The sequence below is a fragment of the Merops nubicus genome, unplaced genomic scaffold (genome assembly GCF_000691845.1).
Source record: "Merops nubicus isolate BGI_N331 unplaced genomic scaffold, ASM69184v1 scaffold16316, whole genome shotgun sequence".
NCBI lineage: Eukaryota > Metazoa > Chordata > Aves > Coraciiformes > Meropidae > Merops > Merops nubicus.
In genome coordinates, this window is record NW_008613091.1 from 17,911 (window position 1) to 42,337 (window position 24,427).

Genomic DNA, 24,427 nt, shown 5'->3' on the forward strand with positions numbered 1-24,427 from the left:
TTTACAAAAGGTAATGATGCATGCGAAGAGTTTGTTAGAGTGACGGGCTGGATTCCCAGCAGGAGGAACTACAGAAATGCCTGAGGACTCATGATTTTTGTAAGGAAAGGCAGGGTTTGGCCATGCATATACAGCAAAAATCAGGTACCTCCCCCCAAAAATTGTCTTCACTGTTTACTCTGCACCATTCCTAAAGTAATAACACTTGTCTGCCCTGGTTAATGTTTTCTAGGGGACTCTTTGCTTTCATAATGCTATTTAACAGTACAAATAAGAGAGGCAGCTGCAGGGTAGTCCTAGTGAAGACAGCAGGATCCTTGGAAGCTTCTGTAAGTAGGGATTTTTCTGTTTCCTATAAAGATTTCAAAAGTATCATCTTCCTGCATGCAATTGATTTTAAGTCTTTCCCAGAGTTGTGTCTTACCTTGAAATATGTCTTAGCAATTGTTCGGTGATCAAGAGGCTTTTACTGGGTCAGCTGCACATAAAGGACATAGGCATCTCAATTTAGGAATGGAGTTGCCTGCACATTCCCAGGTGGCAGGCAGGAGGAATAAGAATCTAAAAGCTAGAGTAGACTATTTGCCTTGCAGGGAAGCAAGGTGGTCTTTGAAGCCAGCAAATTCTAAGCACCTAAAAGTGAGTCTTTCGCAGGTGTACCTCCTGCTAGAGGAAATAGGCTCTGCTCCATGAAAAGCCTGAAGATGGGTGCTTAGAGGTTTGGTTTATTTTTATCAGTCACCGAGTGATTCTTTTAAGTAATTCTGCTGAATTTTATATTCAGAATCTACAAGAAATATCCTTGCTTAGGGAGTGGGATATCTAAGGTCTGCTTCCCTTTTACATGAGACATCTTATTGCTCTAACCATCAGATTACAGGATCATTGAGAGGGAAGGAGAGAAAATGGTGTTCACCACATGCTCAGGGGAGCTAAGCTCACAGTGAGGCCAAAATGTCCATGGAGCCAGAGACTAGGCAGGGATCAAGTGCTCACGGGAAAGTAGAAACTGGGAACCCGGTCTGATCTGTTCTGGGACTGCTGCTGCTTTGCAGAGAGAAGAAAATCTCCTCTGTCCCACCTGCCTGCCCTAACCACTGCACTGGTTCTTTTTTGTCTTCTTTTTGATCCTTTGGCCTCAGCGATGTTTCGTCCCTGGGTATGCACAGTAACTGAGGTTCAACAGCAAATACTGATGGTGGCCTGGTAAAAAAGTGAAAGCTCATGTTCACCTGTTTCCAGGCAAAGGAGGCCTGGAAGTAAGTGATGCCACTCTTGGAGGGTACACTTTCTGGGTGAGCTCTCCAATGCTAAGGTGTCTTACAGAAGACAGATGACACCAGGAACTGTGAACAATCACAGGCGTTTCTAGAGGATAGTGTAAACTTGGCTACCATGTTTCTGCTGCAAAAGGAATTACTTCTAATGAAGTAGTCACAGTGGTTGGATTCTCTGCAGAATCCAATACCCTTGGCTTGTGCTTGCAATCTTCTTAGCGGCCTCATGCACAGAGGCATCGAACCTGAATCAGAAGAGAAGATAATGTCTAGCTGATCAGCCTGGAAAACCCCCTGAGTGTGTCTAGCTGCATACCATGAGGTACACACAGACCTTCCTGGCCAGCCAGGCAAGCACATGTGAGTTTGTGGTGCTCCTGTGAGCAGGCAGCCCTGAACAGAAGGCTTCTCAGGTTATTTTCTCACACACAGATGTGACTATTCATGTCTGTCTTTTGTGACTTTTTTTGTGTGCTTTGGTAATTTTTGTTTTTTATATGGCCTTGAGTAGCTGAGATTAGTTCATCAGACACCACTGGGGGGGGGGGCATGGCTTGATGTGCCTGGTAACAGCACAGCTTTCAGGAAACAGGTTGCTCAGATTTCTGCATTTAGAAGCAATTAGGAGGGAAGCAGCACCATCTGGTGAGCAAACAGCTTGGCTATTTTGTTCCTGCATATGTTTTTGAGCAGTTCAAACTTTCGTGTTGTCTGAGATGAGATTATTGGTGAGGAACCCTTATGGGAGTAGCATGGGATGAATATTCATCTCTTGGACTCTAAAGGCAGAAAATTGTCTTCAGAACTGTCTCTCCAGATCATAAAGATAAAAATCATCCCTAAAGTGGACAAATTAGCTATATCCACAAAGTTCTGTCAGTTAGAAAATTTAGTCCAGCTCACTGTCAGGTCTTCTTGTGGAATTATTCTAGGGTAACTTCAGATAATCCCAGTTTTCTCCATTTTTCTTTCTAGGATATACTGTCCAAAATAAGTACTGCCATTCTTGGTTGCACAGTAGGGAAGATGGATAGGGAAGCAGTAATATATTCAACACATGTCACCACCAAGTCTATTACAGAAAAAATGCTTAAAGGAACACTGTCCGCCAGGTGCTGGCATGCTCTTGTGCCATTGTCTGACTTGAATGGAAGACCTTCACGAAAGCAATCTTTTCTTGAATACCACAAATATATTGTCATTGCATAGCATAGACAAAGAGAAGAAAAGAGACAGAGGGTTAAACAGGTTTCCTTCCAGGCTGTTCAACAAGTCAGCGTAGTAGATTTGGAATTAGAATTGAAGAACTTTCCACTTCTACTCTCATGTTTATGGACAAACATAGGAAGCTTCCTGCAAAATTAGCCCCTTCAGATAGGGATTTTCCTAGTGACATTTTAGCACAGATTCTCAGTTCTTCGCTTTTTAATCAGTTGCTTGGTATCTGCCTGGTAGGAAAATCCCTCAATCATTAAGATCATATGACAATCTGCATCTTCTGCTTCATATTCAATATGAAGGTCTTTGTTGTCAATTTATCACTGGCTGATCACTTACTAACCTATAATATCAAATGGAATAATAAGTAACAAGTATGAAGTAACATTCCCAAATCATATTCTAGAGGCTTACAGGATGCAAATTCTAACTGCACAAAGTAACTTTATATTCCAAGGGGCCTAAGAGAATGGGCCACTTGTATCTTCACAGCTTAACAAAAAAGACATCTACAAACTGCAGCTGCTGAGTCTTTTATAAACTTATGATTTTAAACTCAACCATTATCAAGGTTTTTGTGAGGGCTGACTCTTGAGTCTTGTTTGTTTGTGATTGGCCAGTATTGAGTAACAGATGGATGATTCAGATTCAGATTGTATTTAATTATCTGTGAATTCAGAGCTGTAATAAAATGATATTAGTTCTATGGAAGTACATAAATTAACCACAGAATTCAAACATGTCATAACTACATAGAACAGAAATATCAGGATAGGAAAAAATACCTTCCAAAAACTGTAACCAATATTTTACAGAACCCTTACACCAAAATCATGCTATATTCATCAGCCATAATTCTGAGGCCAGGCCAGTCAAATTCCATATCTACTTTGCATTCCAAAGAAATAGAAATTGACAGTTCAATACATATATTATAAAGTCCATCTAGCTCCTGTGTTTTATAATAAATATTAAATATGATTAGACAGGGAACAGGTGGTGACTTACATTTAAAATGAAAGTTTTCATTCTTTGGCATTCATGTTATTCTTAATAAATTATGACTACAGCTGAGTAAATAGTTCAGAGTGAATAATTTATCCAAAGGCAGCTTCTGAATCAGCCTGCTGGATATGTGGAAATAGAATAGGCTTAGTTCTGATGCCTTTGTATCAGAGTTGATTTTTTTTCAAGGTCTGACTAACATATTGGCTCACTGATAGTGGTTTTAAGTATTCAGAACTGGAGCTCTTATGTTGATTTACAAGTAGCTAGGTGTATTGAGAAGTATCATTTCAATGTCAAAATCAGAGGGGGCCAAACTAGAATTTAAATTACTATGCAGAGTAATTGAAAATGCAGTTATTAGAGAACCCTTCTGGTCTTCTATTTGTCAGCAACACAGTAGGTCTTATTGCAAATAGGCCTGCTTTTTAGAAATATTTGTATCAAACACATAAATGTTTGAATATTTGATTATAGTTAGGAAATGTTTTGTTGTTCTTATGCAGGTCTAACTGCAACTGGATATACAACTAATACAAATTGCTCCCTCTGATGTTATGGAGAAAGCAGGATCATAAGCATAGCACTTTCTGACGACAGTCTCTCCATGCCAGAGCAGAAAGGTGCAAGTGGTTTAATACATCTCTCCTCGCACAAGTTTTAACAAATGTGGCTCATTATCTCCCCAAATCTTTTGCAATTCTCCCACTGCTTTTATGCCCTAGAATCCTCCTCAGAAATGAGGCCCACTGAGACATTCATATCCACATTTCCAATGTCCCTTTGTCAGAGTTCTGCAGTGTAGAGCAGCAGCTCATCAAAAGAACGGAGCTACCACAGCCAAGTGTAACAGGCTGATAAATCTATTGCCCTTTGACCAGTAATACATCTGATAAAAATACAGCCTTAGTTTTGTTAATGACATTGACTTCTTCTGCTGTGCTGAAAACAAACCTATTTCAATAGTTTGGTTTGTCTGTTAAAAGACAACACATTACTTCAGGTTCTTATTTAAAAAATTACATCATTTTTATTCAGAAACAAAGAGAAACTGTTCCTTAGAGACACAGGGCTTTATACTTGGTTTACTACTAAAAAACCAGCCACTGCCATTTGTCCTTTCTGGAAATAGGTGCCTTATCAATCTGACCAAAAGTTTATTTAAAGATGTCCTTCATGCCTGTTTGCTCCCATTGTTTTTGTATGAAGCTACTGATCGCTGCCAACTTGCATGAATTTCCTCTTTCTCCCTTTACTCTCAAAACATCCAGATTTCTTCTACGATGAGCTTCCCAGGAATTATCTTAGACCATTAGAGTCAAAAGCACGGTGGTGTTGAGCCCTCCAGTGATTAGCCATGCTGTGTTTTCTGATGGGATATGCTCCATTCTCTGGCCTGCTGAGGGTGCTGTGTATTCAGCTAATCCATGCTGAATTTTGCCTTTGCAGGTATTTAGCAGGAGGGTAGCAGAAAAAGTTGGTGGACACTTGTCAGAAAGCCTGGGAAAATAAAATCTGGCAAGAGCCGGAGAACATGGAAATGGAGGACAAAAGGAAGCTAAAAGGTTTCTTACGCAGTGGGAATGGGAGAATAACTATTTCTATTTCATTAATTTAATTACCTTAGTAATAGCTTCTTTTTTTTCCATAGGATTTTACTAAAAGAAGATGAATACCACATTTTACATAAGCCTGCTACTGGCTGGTCTTCACACTGTTGCCCATGGTCACCTCCCACCTAACCACCACAATGGACATGATCCAAATGAACCTAAACACCACAAGCATCATGGAAGTGAAGCGATCGCTTGCCTCAAACTAGTGCCAAACAATGCTGACTTTGCATTTCAGTTTTTTAAAGAGGTTACGCTGGACTCGCCTGATAAGAACATTTTCTTCTCTCCTGTAAGCATCTCCACCGCATTTGCAATGTTGGCCCTAGGGGCTAGATCAACCACTCAGACTCAGATTCTGGAAGGACTCGCCTTCAACCTTACAGAGATTCAGAAGAAAGAGATACATGAAGGCTTCCAGAACCTCATACACATGCTGAGCCATCCTGAGAGTGGCGTCCAGCTCAACATGGGGAACGTCATCTTTCTAACAGAGAAGCTGAAACCTCTAAAAGAGTTTTTAGATGATGCCAAAGCTCTGTATCAGCTGGAGGCTTTTACCACTGACTTTAACAATCCCATGGAGGCTGAGAAGCAGATCAATGATTATATAGAGAAGAAAACACATGGGAAAATTACTAATTTGGTCAAGGACATGGATACACAGACTGTAATGCTTCTGGCTAGCTTTGTTTTCTTTAAAGGTAAGTCCTCTAGGATTCACATTGACATCATTCATTCTCATCAACAGATCTAATGTCAGCTATCTCATTTGGAAATTTCAGATACTCTTTCTTGGGCCAGAAGAGCCCCTGATGGCATCCTGGAGGTGGTGGAGAGGTGGTAGGACCCTGCTTGGCATGGGGAGGCAGCTGGGGGACATGCAGGCTTGGTTCTCTTTGTGTCAACCATAGGAGCTCTTCTCCAAGCTGCAGCTTCTCACTTCCGTGGGTTTAGCCATAACTCTGATTGCCCCATGTTCTCCTAATTTTCAGTGAATTATTAAAGTCAATAGAAATGAAATGCATACAGTATAGGAGTACAGAGATGATGTCATGTAAGCCCTTAAATGACAACTTACAGAATGACCACTTAGATCACCTGAACAGAAATGCAGAGGGAGGCACAAAGAAAATGTGTAATTAGTTCCTTACTGGCGTCTGAAAAAATAGAGTGAAATTGGAAGCTAATTCACTCTTTTGACTAGGTAAAAGATTCCTGTATTACTGAGAGGCTAATTTTAAAATTTTCAGTTTGAAAATTCTGAATTTAACAAACAGACAAATAGGTGAGTACTATTACTAGTTATATAAAAATCAGTTTATGTTGGGATCGGATATTCAGTTGCATTTTCCTCTGTATCAGGCAACTGGGAGAAGCCTTTTAAACCAGAGCATACAGAAGAAAGGGAGTTCTTTGTGGATGCTGAAACTACTGTGAAAGTCCCTATGATGCACCAGACGGGCAGATTCGACTTCTATTTTGATGAGGAGCTGTCATGCACCGTGGTACGGCTTCATTATAATGGGAGTGCTACTGCATTTCTGGTTCTGCCAGCAAAAGGGAAAATGAAGCAGTTAGAGCAAACTCTGGTCAAGGAAACCATCCAGGAATGGTCAGACAATCTCTTCCAGAGGTAATCTTCTGCCAGTCAGCTGCAGCAGCACCTAGATTTATAGTCTTTTTTCTTTTTGGGGAATGCAAACACTACGGACTTGCTGATTCTGGGAATTGAGTGGGTTATTTTTGGCTTGTGAGTCCGAGCTGTAAAAATCTTGCAGCTGGTTGGTATTTAACTATTTTCTTGCTAATGCCTGAGTGACTTGCTGCTCCCCTCAGCAGACTGGAGACTACCCTGATGGGCTCCCAGGAGTCCCAAATAGCAAGCCTAGATTGGTGTTTCTAAAAGAGTCCATTGACTGAATGGGAAGGTGGCAATTTTAAAGCAATTCTCCCATACTGAGGTTTCAGCCACTGTGTTTTACCTCTCATATATCTACTAACACACCATGACTTAGACAGATGTTTAAAACTTAAATAAACCATAACTTAGACAGTTTGTAGCAACGTATGCACACATAATACGCATCCTACACAAATATCTTCCAGTGGTTGTCAGAATAGGCCACTGATTAATTGTGGGTGTCCTGATTTTCTGGCATTTTGTTTTTGAAGTTATAAAATTCTAATGAGGTTCTGTTAGCTCCTACCATTGATTAACATCAGCTAACATGTTTTACAGCCTTGTTTGTCTAGGAGGGAAGAGATCTTAGCACCAGTAGATGAGTAATATCAAGTTAATATGTGCCTAAATTGCCCAGCTCTGCCATGATTCACAACTAATAAGGCTGTGCAGTTCACCCCCATGATTCTTGGTGCATCATTATAGAAATGCCAGCACAGTTAATAAAAACATAATGGATAGCAAATTGGATATGAACTAATAACATGACACCTCAAAGGTAAAAAAAATTAAAATATATAACTCTCAGCTGCAAAATCAGGAAAACCCTTACCTAACAATTCTTGGTGCAAGTTCCTTCAAGATCAACATAGGAATTAGCTTGTCATGGGAAAGTCTGTGAGAACCAGAGTGATTTCGGTTCTACTGTTACGTTGATGCTGATGCAAATACACTTGATCCCATCATCTCCTGCGTGCGCTGGGCAGCATCGCAGACAGGCTACAGCAGCGAGGTTTGGAGCCTGTCTGCTTTGGTATTCCACCCAAGCTGTCTCTGGGTGAGACAGCAAAAGACTTGAGGTTACTTCAAGGCTTCATGGATCCCTAGGCAGCACACAAAGAGAAAGCCAAGAGAAAGCACACTAAGAAGGAGCTGCGTACAGACAGCACACAGTTAAAGGCAAACTCGGTCATGTCCAGCACCTGGGAGGAAGACAGAGGACGGGGTGTCCAAAGGGTGTAATCAGCAGGGCACAGTCCTTCCCTGGAGCCAGACTAAAAACACTGCTTTGCTTTGGAATGCTGGGGTTTGCCACACTTCTCCCCAAGCAGATTCTGTCTGGGGTCCACTTCAGGTCTCCCCCTGCTTGATTGGTATGGGCTGTCACCTCTGCACCTCATCATGTCTGGCTGTAAAGAGGTGCTCTCATCACTGTTCTACTTTACAGAGGGCTTCCAGATTTGCTGAAGCAAAACGCCTGATAGACATCACTATTATTATTATTATGAAGAAAAATGACAGTACCTGTATCACCATAAAAATCACCAATGCTTGTATTAGTTCTCGTTGTACACTCGGCCCAGCCTGCTGGGGTTTGACACTCATGGGAATTACACAGCTTTCTCATCATTTACCTTGGTGAAAAACCCTCCTCACCACTTTCTGTGTTTCTCTTCTACGTGACAGCCCTATGAGCCTCTACTTCCCCAAATTTTCTATTTCTGGGAGCTATGAAATAACAAATATCCTTAGCAAGATGGGAGTTGTGGATCTGTTCACCAACCAGGCAGATCTCTCTGGCATCACCGGCACCCCAGAGCTGAAGGTTTCTAAGGTAAGTCCATGCCTGTTTGTCTCCCTTCTTTCACAAGCATGCACCAAAACTCCTCTGTGGTAGCACACAGAAACACCAGCTAAATGCAGCTCCCAGCTTGCTGGCATTTGGGCTCACCCTGGGCTCAGCCTGCAAGCTTATAAGAGGAGTTTGACCCTCGGTGACAGTGGAGATCAGATTAGTTTGCTGGACATCTGTCTTTTCCAAGACTGGTATCAGATAAGATTTCTTGGGAGATATCTGGAACATGAAATAAACATCAGCCCCCAGCTCCTCAAGGGGAACCACTAATGCTCCTGGGCACACAGGAGCCACAGCCTGTGCTCCCATCCTAGAGACTCAGTTCTGGAGGTGCAGACTAACTCTTAGAAGTGGAGCCACCATTCTTCATCCAGCCTTTGGGATAGAGGAAAAATAATCTGGTAGTCTAGGTCTTTTTTTATTTTGTTTTTTTTTTTTTTTTTTTTTTTTTAGATTTCTGTAGCTCTGTCCTGTCCTCATTGAAAGTACCATGACCACAACACCACAGCTCACATCTCTCCTGCCTCTACTGACTTCTCAGTGGATCCTCCAAAGGAGGGCTGCTTTAAAAGGGGTCTGTCTCATCTCAGGTGGCTGTTGTCTGCTCAGAATGACTGGGTATTTTTTTTTCTTCCTAGGCTGTTCATAAGGCTGCTCTGGATGTTGATGAGAGTGGTACTGAGGCAGCAGCAGCAACTGCTGCTGAAATAATGACAATGGCTCTGCCTCCAACCATTGAATTCAACCACCCCTTCCTCATGATGATTTTCGACAGAGATACAAACAGTACGCTCTTCATAGGAAAAATAGTTAACCCGACTATCACTAGCTGAAGTGACATATGAATTCTGCTTACTATTACTGATTAAAGAAGATGTGAAACTGCATGATGTGATTTATTTCCATTTATACCAGCTTAATATATGGTTCTTTCTTAGCATGAGTTTTCATTCCATGCCACTATCAAAAAGTATTGGTATTGACCATAACACTTGCTTAAAAGGAAGCAAGGAAAATGTTTTTAATTCAGCTAGCAAAGAATGTTTCTTTCATTTGACAGAAAGCCAAGGAAAGACCTAAGATTTGCCATCATTCTGGGAGAGAGATTTGTATTACAATGGAAGAGTCCTGTTTAATATGTGGCTGTCAGCCAGAATAGTAGATAAAATATTATTAACACTCCTGCAAACACAGAAGAATTGGTTGTAATTTACCATAAATAAGTAAACAAGAGATAGGAAGTTGGATGTAGAGTGCAGGGTCAGGGGAAACTGAAGATTCTAACAGAGACAGCACTGGGAATGTGAAAATCTGTCTTCAACAGAGAAAGAAACCTGCTTTCTCTACCAGAAACCTCTTATCATTTTTAGTATTAATCTAGTCGCAAATCTTCCTGAGTTTCTTGCAGCTCAAAACAGAACAAGAGGATCAAATCTGCCCTTGAACCTGAAGACTTTCAACCATATATTTCCAATCTGACAGACTTTGATATTTTGTGTGAGTAGCTGACTTCTCACACGTTTATCCATCAGTGGTCAGAAGGAGGATGTAGCTGGGTGGGCAGGTGAGGTATCCAAATGCAATAACGTAAGCATACGGTCAGCTGCCATTTGTGGAAAACAGAATTGTGGATATTTCAAGTGCTGTCATTTTACAGCTTTAAAAGTAGGTAGGGAGCACCCAATAAGGAAATCACCTGACTCAGGGGGTGGTGGCAGGCACAGAGGTATGACAGCCAGCCACTTGAGTGCTGGCTGGTAACCGCTTTCAACAGACCTGCCTCGGTAACAGGCAGGAGAAAGAGCAGAGTTGCCCTTTTCTTGCCTACAGCTGTGTTTTTTGAAAGGAATTGAAATGGTGCCACGGCACCAGAAATCATGCTGGGAGCAGCCAAATGGCCTGGGAAGGTACCACAGCCTCAGCGTGGTCTTGTGTGACCTCAGAAATGAAGAGCAAGTGTGATTTTATCAGCCTCGTGAAAAGCAGTGACTCCCCTTTCACAGTCAAAGGGAAAGTTCTGTGTTCCTATTAAACAGCTCCTGTTAACTCTCATGCATGGCGCTCGACAGTGGTTTTTTTTACTAAACAGACACAATCTCTGTATAAAGAGGAGCATGAGAAGCTCATAGGCGTCGATGGCAGGACTCTCAGGGAAAAGAAAGAGATGCGTGTGCGTTACATCATCTTCCTGGCTGCTCCCTGCCCTCACCTCCACCTGTTTGGGTGGCTTTGTCCAAAGGCCCCCTCTCTGACTGTGCAGGTTTCTTGTCTTCCTGAGGTACAACTGCCCCGCACAGGATTGATGGGGTCAGTCTTAGTGCCACCACTCCTGCTGGCAGCTCCTCCGAAAGAGAGGGCATTCGGCAAAGCAGCACTGAAATCTTTAGGGGTAAGAGAGCTCAAAGAGGTGAGACCCTTAAATACGTATTGAACTCCCTAGAGTTGCATCAATTTGCACTAATTGAAAAACTGACATAATTTTAGTAGAGTGATCCTCAGTTTACATCAAGAAATGTGGAAGAAACAAAGGTCCCAGATGCAGCTGAAAGGCTAAATTATGCTAACGCACTTGTAAACCATTTTGGATGGAGACATATAACTAGAAATACAGCATACTGGGAGGAGGGTTGTCCCTCTGTGGTTCTGGCAGAGATTTGAAGATTAAAAGAATCCTGCACGTCAGCTAAATCAGCTTTTGTGGGCTGTTAATCCATATTTTGGAAAGGAGACTCTGTTCTTTGCTACCCTCAGCACCTTGCTGTTCTCAGAGACACGTGCCCCTTTAGAAGCAAGATGTGGGAATTCTGTTTTCCTCCCGTATTACAGGGAAACGAGCCCACAGGGCTGTAGGAGGGAGGTGGAGAGGCAGAGATGCTCCCACACAGAACTGGCACCCTGCAGCTTGTGCTTCCCCTCTCATTGCACCTCCTATATGATCTCCCTGTGTTTGTAAAATCTGTTGCAGAGGTTGCAGGGGCAGTGGGTGTTGTGGTACCCGTGTGCCAGCGACAGGAAGACAGAGCAGTGGTGACAAGGAGTGTCTGCCATAACCCCGGGGGATTTCCTGCCAGTGTCAAGATCGGTGTCTAGGAGCCATCTGCCAGACTTGCTTCAACCAGGCAACAGCTCCTGCTGTACTGACATGATGCTGTGATTTTCCACTGCAAGATTTGCCAGAGATAGTGTTGAAGAAGAGGCAGGCACCACACTTAGCACAAAAGAGCAGCAGACAGCTTGCTCCCTGCCCACGTCTGTGCTGTGCTGTTTGCTAGGTGGCCTGTTCCCATCTCTCCTCACCATTCACCAAGTCCCACTCTCCTAATCCTGCTCGTGTCGCCGCGAGCAACACCAAAGAGATTTTCCCTATTGCGCTCGCTCTTTGTGTTTCCTCTCCGCAGCAGATCTTTTTCACGGCCTCCCACCCTCTCCCCTGCAGACCACGTTCTCTCCCTCCCACCCGCCCGTGCTGCCGGTTCAGGCGGGAGGTGGAGGCTGCTGGCTCGGCTCTAGCGCCTGCTCCACCAGCAGACCCCGTCCTCCTCCTTCCCAAGAGATGGGGAGGCAGCGGGGCTCCTTGCCTCCCACAGAGCGTCAGGAGGGTGCTCACGGTGGGGTCGGGAAGGCTGGGCAGGCAGGCAGGGCTCCAGGACACCGAGCTACGCCCAGGCCGGGCAACAGACAATATGTGGATACAAACAAGCCAGAGGCACATCTCTGGAGCAATTAATGACCAGGTTCATTAGCCGTTGACACAACTGACACAACTAATGAGTGTGGGGACAGGACTTATGGCTGTGCATGTGGTGATCCCAGGTTTGGCTGATCCGATTGTCTCCCGGCTAGGCAGAAATCCCCATTTCATTGATCGCACCAGGGCCACGCCACTGGCCCAACAGCCTCCGACTGCTCCAAGCACCACGTCCCACAGCTGCAACAGCCCCCCAGCTCACACACCAGTTCTGGAAGGAGGTATTTGGGGTACGTTTTACTCTTTTCTCACCACCATTCAAGGCTGTACCTGGCGGACAAGAACAAAAAACCCCTCATTTCCCACCCCATATCCTTCAGACCTGCTGCAAAGAGGAGTCAATGGAGAAACTCCCCATTTACACTTTAGGCAGGCGTAATCTGATAGCTTTTGTTCAGCATGAAGACAGACCTGGGTCAGCATAACCCTTAGCCTTACAAATACAGCAGTGTTGTCCCTTTCAACACAGCTACCTGTTTTGTGTTAAACTAACAGCACAGGCCTTGGGGCTCTGCACTTCTCAGGCTTTGCTTGGACTTGTCCAGGCCCGCCTAGGGCTTTGTTTTAGCCTCTTTGTAACAGTAATTATCCAGCAATCATGTGCTATTACTTAATTTATTTAAAGTTTTCCATAGCTACATACAATTGCATGGTATAACATTTACACATTGTTACACATATAGATTTTCTGTAACCATGAGATATTAAGAACAAGCAGTTATTCCACACAGAGTGAAGTGTCTGTGGCCCTAGAATGTAAAATGAAAGTGTATGCACATTGTGGGATGATCTGCTGCTGACCACTTGCCCAGTATAGAAAGATATTATCATTAACAGGTATACCAGCAGCCAAATTCCTCCCTCCACTACCACATCATACACCAGAGGCCCAAAGTGACAGAAAACCAGAAGGAGGACCAAGTCAATGCACACACTCACAGCATATTGTATGAAGAAAGGAGTGAGCTGACTCAGGAACCATGCCATGGGACATGGAATCAGCCAGACAAAAATTCAATTTTGTAGTAGTTTCCCAGAGCGAACCATGATGCTACCCCACCACCCTGGGAACTCCACTTGCTCCAGAGAGCCCCTTCAATAACAAGAACTCACAAACAAACCTCCCAACCTCACCCCAAGCAGTCAGCTCTTATAGATGTGGCTTCTTGCCCCACCTCCAAATTAATGTGGAAGGTGGGGGCACCTGGTTGTGATCTCCTAATCAGTTCCCACCCAAGGCTGGCCAGACCCTGGGTGAAGCCAATCAGGAGGGTCTTTGTTATGTGGTTGTGGACATCAACCCTATGCCAACCCTTGTTCAGAGCTGGGAGTTTAAACCCCAACACTTCAGATAATAGCAGGGGACTTGAGAGTACAGGCACAGGATGATACTAGTGGCCTCAGGACTATAAATATCTCACCAGTGTTCAGTTACTGGTCACCAAAGGATAACAGCCTTGGGAGTGCTGCAAGACCAGTTTAGGGGATAAGCAGGAGAACAGAGATTGAGTACCCAGTGTACCTAAAACACAGCACAGGTAGTAAACTCACATGTAATATGGACCTGTGAACCAATGAAGGAAGAGCAAGGAGTATAGCATGCAAGCAAATGGATAAAAATGACCCCAGGCAGACCACGGAGGTCGCACCCAGCACCCTCATACACCTCCCAGCAAGGATGCAGGATGCAGCCATCCTGCCACTTCCTTCCCTTAGGGCTGAAGCCATAGACCTGAGGAACCAGTGGAGCAGAGAAAGGGTGAGCTTAACACCAGAGAACGGGGACAATACTAAAACTTCGGGGTGTGTAAATTCTAACTATACATAATCTGAACTATAAGTCTTAGTATTGTAAAGAGGCTAACAATTCTTGGGTGTTAATATTTTAAATACACTTCTGATAAGTTCTCATCTTTGCACACAAAGCATGTTTTTTTTCCACAGAGAAGCAGAGAACATGGTGCATGCAAGCACCCCAGCTGTGGGAGGATGATCTCAGAGGTTACCAAGAGAGGAAGGGAAGCAGAAGCCCATGAAACATGCAAGAGACTCACATGTGACCATACGCTGGGTCCAGAAAGGAAATGGTAAAGCTACCTTGGATGCCAGCTTTTGTGATATTTTGAGCAGGAGGGTTTACCCGAAAGGCAGTGTTTTAGCACAAGATCAGCCTCACAGAGTGATACCAGGGTCCCAGAGGTCACTTCTCCCAGTGCCAATGTGTTGGCACACACAGTCCTTTGCAGTCAGTCAGTGAGCTCTGCCAGCTGCTGAGTGCTTAAAACCTTGTGGACTAATATGGAACAAAAGGCAAAAGTTGGTGCAAGAGAAGGAAAAGTGATTCAAGGCAGGGAGACAGTCCTGGGTGCCAGCCAGGTCCCCATCCTTTTCCAAGGACCTTTGCCTGTCCTTCCACATGTTGGACCACAGGACTTCCAGCTTTTTGCCACAGCTGGGCTGCAAAAAACGCAGGGGAAGGCTGGCGTAGGGCTGTCCACGTCTCAGAGGGTCATCTGGGCAGCTGCAGGAAGGAGACCCTGACTGACCCCGCTCCCTCTGGGTGCAAGAGAACATCCCCGGCCAGAAGGCTGTGACCCACAGCCCAAGGACCTTCTGGGTGACTGCTGTGGAGCTAACAGGCTCCCCTGTGCTCCGGTGAGGTGGTCAGAGGAGACCTGCCCCATGGACAGTATTTCAAACCACTTGGTTAGTCTGGAAAGTGAGGAAGGCTGTACGATAGGCATCACTAGGACTCATTTTCTTTGCCTCCTTATCTTATCTGATATACCGATACTCTGTTATTCAGTTACTAGATATTTAGCAACTTGACCAAAAGCACCTTTTTTTTTTCTTGGATAGCCATAAGAAATAAGATTTCATCACTATTTATTCTGTCTTATCTTCAGTAACCGAGCCAGTCGGCTAGAGATCAGTGGAAGGCATCAGCATGGCCCTACTCACTGACAAGGGACAGCAGCTCACCAAGAGAAGGTGAAATCACAGCTAAAAACTAATGGAAAAAAAATTATGACTGTGAGTGTCCTTCTGTGACAGCTACAGAAGTTGCTGTGGCAAAACCCCTGTGTGATCATTCACATGTGTCAAAATCACCACTCCCAGAGCACTGGGCCTCTAACCAGACCTGACACTGAAACACAGTTTTGCTGGCGTTGACGCACTGATGACAGCCAGCATTTTTAAGGACAGCTTGTGGCAGGCCAGGAATGAACACGATTGTGCAGGTCATTGGTTGTAGGAGACCAGCATGAGAATCTGGTTGTGTTTGTGATGGCTCTGCAAGCAACCTGAGCATAAGAATTTGAAATACTTTGTGCTACAGCATGGTCTAGTTCTATCCATTATTTTATATCACTAGGTTTGCTATGGATTTTTATGCAGAGAAACTGTTTCCCTCCTAAACCATGCAGCTGAGAGATTATCAGAGTATGTAGTGTGTTGAAATAGCTGGCTTCAAAGTGAGGGAGATAACTGTTTAACTAACATAACAGATTTTACCACAGGTAAAAGTCTAGCATGACTTAATATTTGTATAACATCCAAAACTTTAACAATAGCTTTAGCAATATAAACCAGAGCAATTTATTTTCAAAATATATCCTGAGTTCCTCATACAGTAGTGAGGAAAAGAGAGACTTCTGGAGTGGCTTTGCAGTGGCAATGGGCTCAGCCTGTCCTGCCAGGCAGTGAGGGTGATGCCATCCCGTGTATCCCACTGGCATCGGTCAGGGAATCCTGGCTGACTCGGCAGTCTTCCCAAACAGGCAGATCTCACGCTCATTTTTTTTCATGAAGTCATCTTCCTCTGGTCACAGAATAAAAAAATCCTAATGATTCCAGGTTTTAGTGAAATACAAACACACAGTTCAAGAAGAAAAGAGTGTGTTTAATCTGGCAGCTGCAGGAAAGCTCAGTCTCCCTAGTTAGCATGAGAAGCTACCTTGGTCTGCTTCTGCCCATGGCCACCAGGACTGGCAGTGCAGAGGCTGAGCCTGGCTACATGCAAGGCCACCTGGATCAAGAAACAGAGAGTATCCCTATGGTGAGGGCTGAAGATAAACAGAAGCTTGGGTGGAAGGAGTCATGGGGCTGCAGCTCACAGCCTCCTGCCAAGCAGAGAGCCACTGACCATGATGCAAGAGCCCCAGTGTCACCTGCCTCATGCCCATGTCCGTGCTGTCCTTCCCCAGGTAGCACGGATGGGCATGGCATGGAAAAGGAGAGACTTCCATGAAGCTGGAAGTCTGAAGTCAGGAGTGTAACTGTTTACTGACACATTCAGAGGTGTGATCTCTCCTGCAGAAGAAATACCAGCTTTCAAATGTCCCCTTTAACCTGATGCAAGCACACTTCACATTTTTAGGATATGACAAGTGGGATCACCATATCATTACAGAATAAAAAAATGACACTTTGAGACAGGCAGCATATTTTGTTTCAGCTTAGTTCTGATTACTATGTGCATCCTATTGTAACCAGCACAGGTTACATCTACCAACAGAAGGCATATCTCAATGGCTCACTAATCCTTCAAGAGGTGAGACTCACACCCTGCTCAGATGGGAAAGTCATCAAGACTGTATGACAAGGCAGCACAAAGTCTGGGTGTTTTTAAGATTACCAGGAAACTGTGATGACAGCACCTCATAACAGAGTTTTATTTTTCCCAGTGCAAATGCATTACTGTTGAGATTACAGAAGGAACAGTGGGGTTCAGGACTCCTCCTTCTTGCCTGCTCCACAGCACCGTTGAGCAGCGCTGGCACTGCTTGACCTGACTTGCCAGAAGGGCCTCCCTCGGTGAAGTGTGCTCCAGTAAGGCCTGTTTTCTTGTCAACTTCCTTCCCCAGGTCTGCTTTCAGGTTGACTGCAATTCACCAGCATTCCTGAGCAAACCCTGGCAACGGGATGGGCAGAGGGACACAGCCCAGGTCCAGCTCTGCACCTGCTTGCTTGATGTCCCGGCATTTAGCAATGTTCACTGGCATTGTATTACACACACAGACACACAGACACACACAGACACACACAGAGACACAGACACAAACACAGACACACACAGACACACACACACACACACATATTTTGGGGTTGCAAAAGTGTTCAATGGACAGTGGAGATGCTATGAGAAAATGCTTCGCTAGCTTTTATCTTTGTTTTCCAGTCTCTCAGGGTACACTTAAGATAACTCTCATGTTTGCATTGCAGTGAGCGTGCTGACCTTGCATACTTCTTCTACCTCTATGCCCTATTGCTTGATTTTAAACTGGGAGAAAAAAAAAGCTGGGCAAAGACTCCATTGCACAGCCTATTTTTCTTTTCAGAAGAACTGAAAAAGAGAAGAGGCATTTGCATTTCATAAATTCTTAGGACAAAATCTCCAGCCTGGCTTAGCTTTTGCTTTTGCAACCTCATATGTAAGAGCTAGTTTGTTTGCAGGCTTTCAGTACCATGTTGCAGAGTGCCCTCAGCACTTGGATCTATCACACCTACTTGAACTATTCAAGAATATTCTGTTATCAACATAAATTGTAGCATGTGCACAATTAATAACTAAATTGGTCCTCGTCTGAGTAAGGAGAGTTTAAACCACAGCCTGCTCGGTGAAGTCATAGTTATGTCATTATACAACTGCTTCATATGGAGACTGTTTATGTCACTGCCCCTGAGCGGCACGAGCTGTACCAGGACAACTACTTCTACAGAGGGTCTCTTGCTGGCTAAGCTTTCAGGAAGAATTCAAAACTCATCACACCATGGCTGGTCTGGGCACACCTCAGGTAAGAGCAAAGTCAGGGAAGTATGGGGGTCACACAGACACATAGTGAGCAGTCTATCTGCTCCTCTGGTGCTAGCTAGCAGTGGAAACCGAGTTTTCCAAGGCTTGTGTTGAACTTGGGTCCAAAAGGCAGAAACAGTTGTACTGATTTCCAAAAACTGTATTTGATGAACAGTTCCACCTTTACATTAAAATGGTATGTACACGAGAACAAGACTCTGCTATGATCTAAAGGATTAGTTTAAAGCAGTATGATTCTTGAATGAAAATATTATCTACAGAATCTTTTTGTTTTAGTGTAAGACAACCTTTTAAATTTCTCACCTGGCAGAGAGTTTAAGCTCAACCAAGTTGTTACTTTTATGCTGGCATGAAAGTCCACATAAGGATTTAGGGTAGTAACATTTTTGCATCGCAGTTCCGCTGCATTATTTCCTCACGTGGACAGCTCTATGTCAGTTAAATTTTACTGATACAACAATAAAACATATCCACACTTAAAAAAATTCCTCTTTAGTATTGCAATGCTCTGTATCTTACAGGTTTCTTTCTGCAAATGAAAAACATCAGTTCTCTTTTTTTTTCATGTTCTCTTTAGTGCTTCCAGTGTGTCTGCTAGTGGGCATCCCTCTCCTGCAGCCCATCATTTTACACATTACCTAGGAAGAACATTTTGATCTGATACACAATAGTAGGAATCTGAGCATCTGAGAACTTTGTCAATACACATTAATCACATACAAGTCTAAGAAGGAGTTGAGAGCTGATGTCTGGAGCAGATTAGAAGCAAACACCATACAGTCCAACCTCTATGGAGTACAGACAAGGCAGATTATCACCAGGTCTGCCCTACCTACCACAAGTATCAAAGCAGGCCCAATGGACATATTCTTACCATAGAAATGGACTGAAGAACATCTTTATGTCCAAGCTTAGATCTAATGTGTATTATGGATATGATGTGCCTAATCTATAGGATAACTAAGGTCAAGCTGAAGATATGGTGGCAAGTGAATGAACCACGATGCTAAAGACTGAAGTCTGTTGTCAAGTACTCTCCTGATACAGAGTCCTCAATTTTATGCTATTGCTGCACCGGTGTTCACAAGAGCACTTGTCTTCCTGTTGGTCAGAGAGAACACAGCCTTGTTAAATATAGCCGCCCGCTCAATAAAATGCAGTTGAAATATCATATTTACCCTACATTTATATTCTGCTAAATAGAAATGCTGGCTGACAAGAAGTCTGACCACAGGGCTGGCTGTCCTTTAGAAGGACAATGACTGGAACTTGAAGACACAACTGCTCACTGAAGAAGAATGGGTGCTGACTTGTAATTTAAACCTCCTGTCAATGCAAATGCTTCCATGCTCATTACAATGCCAAAAAGAAAATTGAATACCACCATCAAAGACAAATTATATGATGCAGAAATCTCATATTCATTCTATAATCAGCCGATAACCAAGGTCACTATCATTCAGAATGGAGCGACTTCAGCAGGATCCAGAAACTGTTCGTTATGCAGGGAGCAAAATAGGTGCTTTCAGTCAAAAATGACTAAGAAGGAACAACTCAAGATGCTAGATGAGGCCTTCTGGGAGATAAGAAGGATGTCTTTGATGTGTTCAGTGACTTACTCTGATCTGGCCACAGACCCGGGAAGTGTCTGCAGTAAGACTGCTTCCACACTGGAGACATCACTTTTCAAACCATATTACAGGCTTTTAAATGCCTCCATTTGACACAAAACCCTGACTGCAGGAGACTGGGAGTCTTTCCAAGAAAAGACATCTAGAGCAGTGCTGATACTGTGCTTATGGCTGCAGCACAGAAACCTAACCGACAGCTGAATCTTCACAGAGGTCCTGATGGTCAAAGTGCTCTATGCTGGCCCTGGGTCCACATCCCATGGGAACACAAGCTCCTACTCCAAGTGAGTCAGCGTCCAAAGCGACTGCATTGCCAGTGCACCCACGGGCCAAAATGCTGCCACTGGCCAAATAACAGACCTTGAATGACCAGTTACGCTTCATGGAGTGGTGAAATCTTGGGCCAGGTTTTGAGTGTCTCCAAGGACAGTTACTATTTCTGAGCACTGTTCAATAAAACGTCAGTTTCCTGCTAGCTTGATTATCTTTCTTGTCTTCTCATCTCCTTCCAGCTGTCCTGTCCTACTTTAGGTGAGGATACAAGAACTGCTCAGCATGAACATATCTCACTACACTTTGCTACCCAGCAAGTGAATATTAAGATTTCACTTACCCTCAACACACTGAGGGGCCTAACTTAGCAGCATAAATATCCAAATGAAAACCTATGCACTTTTTTTTTTTTTTTTTTTACTATAGCAATAGTTATCTGGCCTACAGAGTCAGTGAAACCCAGTTTCCATAGCTGCTCTGTGTGGATTGTCTGATGTCTAACAAAGGCAAGCTCACCAGTCCTCCCACAGTGCAGGCTGTAAAAGTGACTCCGCCCTAGATTTTAGGTTATTCAGCTTCATGGAATCTATATGAATTTGGTATGTTTCAGACCTTTATGTTTTTGCCAGATTGGATAAAAAAAAAAAGATAATACTTTAAAAATATATAAAATGGAATGGAGAGGAGGGGAAATAGTGAGACAGAATTTCCTTTAAAATAAGAGCTGAAACTTCACTGAGTCACAGCTGCAAAGCTGAATAGCACTTTAGTCAGAAATTATCAGGAATTGTGAAAAGGAACCAAATGCTGTAGTAGTCTAAAGGAAACCTCTCAAAAGAACTATACATTTTTCAGCTGGTTCCCATCAGGACTGAAAGAGATTAATGTATGTACTCCATTTCCCAAACCAGTTTTCTAATATAAATATTATTCTCAGTAGCAATGTATGTTCATCCTTTAAAAAGTTCCACTTCAAAGATGAGTAAGGTTGCTAGGTGACACTAGTGCTTAAGTAACTGAATAATTATCACCTCACATCTGGCACTGCCCACATATGAAATCCAATATTCTTATGAAACATAAAGAAAACCATATCTGAGTCCCCACACAGCTCACATACAGGGGGTGCTGTCCCTTTAACTATTTCATCATCTTAATATTTTCCTTATGGGAAAGAAACAATGGAAATATATGTTACAAATTTTCAACTGGTAGTGGATTTTTAGTATAATATGTCTGTTTCTTGAAAATTAGTAGTATATATAATCGAGTAATAGACACCAGTATCCACTGTCTCTGGTCTGATCATTGTGGGCATCTCTTGTATGTAGCAGTGTGTAATTTATTATTTTTTTAATTCAAACTGACAGGAACTATGTTGTTACCACATGACAGGTTCATGTGGTATTTGAAGAAAATGTTCAAGTCTCCTTAAAGATTTGTTTATTGGCCCCTGCTTCTCCACTTTAGTTTTATTGTCTTCAGGTAAACTCAGATACTGTCTTTAAAAACCTGAGGAAGGGAGTGGTCCCAAGACCAGCATGCAGAAATGAACAGAAGCACACAGATACTGACTTGTATTATTGAAGGCCAGGTAGAGTAGGGTGCTGAAGCAGTTTGAACAAAGAGAGCAAGTCCTTTATGAAAGTTAACCTCTGCTTAAATACTTTGTGAAAAAACAACAACAACAAATCCCACAATGCAGAGCTCTTTGTCAGCCACTCTGGGCAATGTGGGTAACACCAACTTGTACTCATTTGGTACTTAGTAAACCTCAGCACATTTCACTAGTTCAGGAGGGCATCTTTTGCTTGTCTTTCAGAGGCCAAAGTGCAGAGATTTCTTCATTACATCAGGTAATTGCTTCAGGTCAGACAGTCAAAGACTGCTAGTCACAGGAACTTGATTATCACAGCAGTAAGGAAATGCATGTGCAGTGCATGTAGATGTGGAATTTGGATATGGAATAGTGGGAAAATTCATCATATTACAAGTTCAGGTGATCAGCAGTCATTGATATCAATATTTTCTGCCACTTTGAAGATGCAATAATGGTTTTTTTCCCCTTAGACATACGCATCTCTTAGACACTTTGTAATTCCTCGATTTTTTTTTTTTTCTGGAATTTAAAATAGAAATGTGCTTGCATTTCATATCTACTGGAGAAGCTTTGAGGTGCCCTCCCAGGACAGAAATATCTTCCAGTACTGGTTTTGTTAAGTTTGTGTCTCCTGCTTAAGTCCTGCCCCACAATACAAACTCACTAAGGCACAGAGAAGGACCGATGTCCACACAAATTTACCCATCAGAGAAATAAAGGTTCTGATGACACCTGCTGGCTTCACAGGGACTAGGCAAACATCAACCACCCCCTGCTGCGGCTCTTGAATTCTTGTATGTAAAAACAGGCCAAATAAATTACCGAGAATGAAAGTGTTCCTTTGCTGTGAGTCAAAGAATCACAGGAAACAAGACTGGGAGTAACTTTAAAAGGTCATTTACTCCAACCCCTGGAATAAAGTAGGATTCATGCTACTTCCACAACACCTCCTGGATGACTGTTTTACCTCTTACTGAAAACTGATAGTAGTACTCTGTGTTTCACCATTTTTTGCATTCCATAGTAAGATGTCCTATTAACAGACAATTATAATTTTATTCATGTGTTTAAGAACCATTATACAAAGTTGAAAGTTGAAGCTGAAAATACAAAGAAGGTACTTCAACCCTATGCTATAAAATACTACAGCTTTACTGCTTTGTCTTGTACAGCAATGCTCCCATCCCACCCCAGGTGAGAGACAGGAATTTGTGCTTTACAAAGATGTTTTCACCACAAGAATCCTTCCATATGAACAACTGCATAGGCCTAGTTCACTACAAAAAGGGTCAAGGTTACAGTGTAGGCATGGTGCCATTAGGGTGCTTGCATCCTCTGATTTCAATTATAATGTGCACTCTGAAAGTGGGAGAAGCAGCAGCCACCTTGATGAATCATCTCATGGAACGAGTGTGTTCAAGAGACTGTGTAAAGAGCTGTTTTATAAGTGTTAGAGCATGTTAGTTTATGTGCTATGAGTAATTTTACAGTGAGACTTCAGGAAAAATAGAGACCCTTGAAAATCACCTCTGTGTATCTCTTGCTCCTCGTGGTACACTGGTATTTCGTTTAGTCTAAGAAATGTGGAAGAGGTTATATCACATTTGGTCCAAATATCTTCCTACATTAATACTTTATACCTTAATTCTTCTTATCAGACTCCAGCCTGGACAGTATTTCTGACTTATCTCATCAAGACAAGTATAAACACCCGCTGTCTGCTTTTGTGAAACCAAACGAGTAGCCACTAGCTGAGGACAGAAACTCACAGGGCCTCGAGTGAAACATATCCGTTTGGTCACTACCTTGTTTGAGGAAGGCAAGAAACTCAGCTCCAAAACATCACTTACTGGAAACCTTGTACAGATACACTTAACTAAACCACCAGTTACCTTCCCAGAACCTGATCTCCTGGTACTGCAATTACACCCATCTTAACTCATAGCTGAAGCTCAGTTGTGGTCAAGTTACCAATGTTGATAAAATGGGGCACGGCACGTGAGACAGAGGCGTTACCTAAGCAAGCACTCCTACTGTACCATGGAGCTTGTAACTGGAAGGAACCATAGCACAGGGAATCTTGGTGCAAAACAAACCAAATATTAAGATGACCGGTTGCTCCATGGACACTGGACCCTGAAAACTTCCTGAACCAAACTGGGGAAAGTAAGAGGAAAAGCAGTCACTGAAGCAGAGGTGTTTCCAACCCAAGAAGAACTGCAAAAGGATGAAAATGGCTTGTAACAAGAAACCCTCTGAATATTTGGAACAAGCAGCTGAGCCTGGCTCTGCCATCTCTAGCCCAAGGTACTCAAGAGTCACAGAGCCTTTGACAAACAGATTGATGAGAACCTGGACTACATAATCACTGCCAAGTTTTGTGGAGTTGCATGTTTATCCAAAACAACTAGTCTATTAGAGAACAGACAGTCTTTAGCTCAACTGCTGCCATATCAGTTGCCTATTGCCCAGCTTCAGCACTGTGCTGGCACAAGCTCCCAGCAGAGATGCAAGTGGGCTGCAGTACATGTGTATTGCCCTTGTCTGTTCTGGTCCCGGGGCAGGTTTGTCTTACACTGCAAGAAAGTGCAATTTTGCCAGTGTGGCACACTGGCAACCCACTCCCAGGAAATCACTCTGTTGAACATGTATAGTCTGGCAGAGTGTTACCCATATGCTGTGTGGTGTTTTACTGCTCAGAAGGC

The 24,427-nt window shown here is 43.2% G+C and overlaps 1 protein-coding gene across 1 annotated transcript; it reads left to right on the forward strand.

Annotated features, from left to right (window-relative positions):
* Positions 1-299: 299 nt before the first annotated feature.
* Positions 300-9,532, forward strand: LOC103774381 (alpha-1-antiproteinase 2-like). The gene is made up of 6 exons (XM_008941782.1): positions 300-329; positions 1,143-1,242; positions 5,152-5,817; positions 6,479-6,749; positions 8,484-8,631; positions 9,291-9,532. The coding sequence occupies exons 3-6, from the start codon at positions 5,169-5,171 to the stop codon at positions 9,483-9,485; spliced, it is 1,263 nt and encodes a 420-aa protein (XP_008940030.1). The 5' UTR covers positions 300-329; positions 1,143-1,242; positions 5,152-5,168; the 3' UTR covers positions 9,486-9,532.
* Positions 9,533-24,427: the final 14,895 nt, after the last annotated feature.

Excerpts from the sequence above, each read along its gene's own strand:
- LOC103774381 (XM_008941782.1), top strand. The coding sequence starts at position 5,169 with ATGAATACCACATTTTACATAAGCCTGCTACTGGCTGGTCTTCACACT. Across the intron at positions 5,818-6,478 it reads TAGCTTTGTTTTCTTTAAAG|GCAACTGGGAGAAGCCTTTT; the intron begins GTAAGTCCTCTA and ends CCTCTGTATCAG. Across the intron at positions 8,632-9,290 it reads CAGAGCTGAAGGTTTCTAAG|GCTGTTCATAAGGCTGCTCT; the intron begins GTAAGTCCATGC and ends TTTTCTTCCTAG.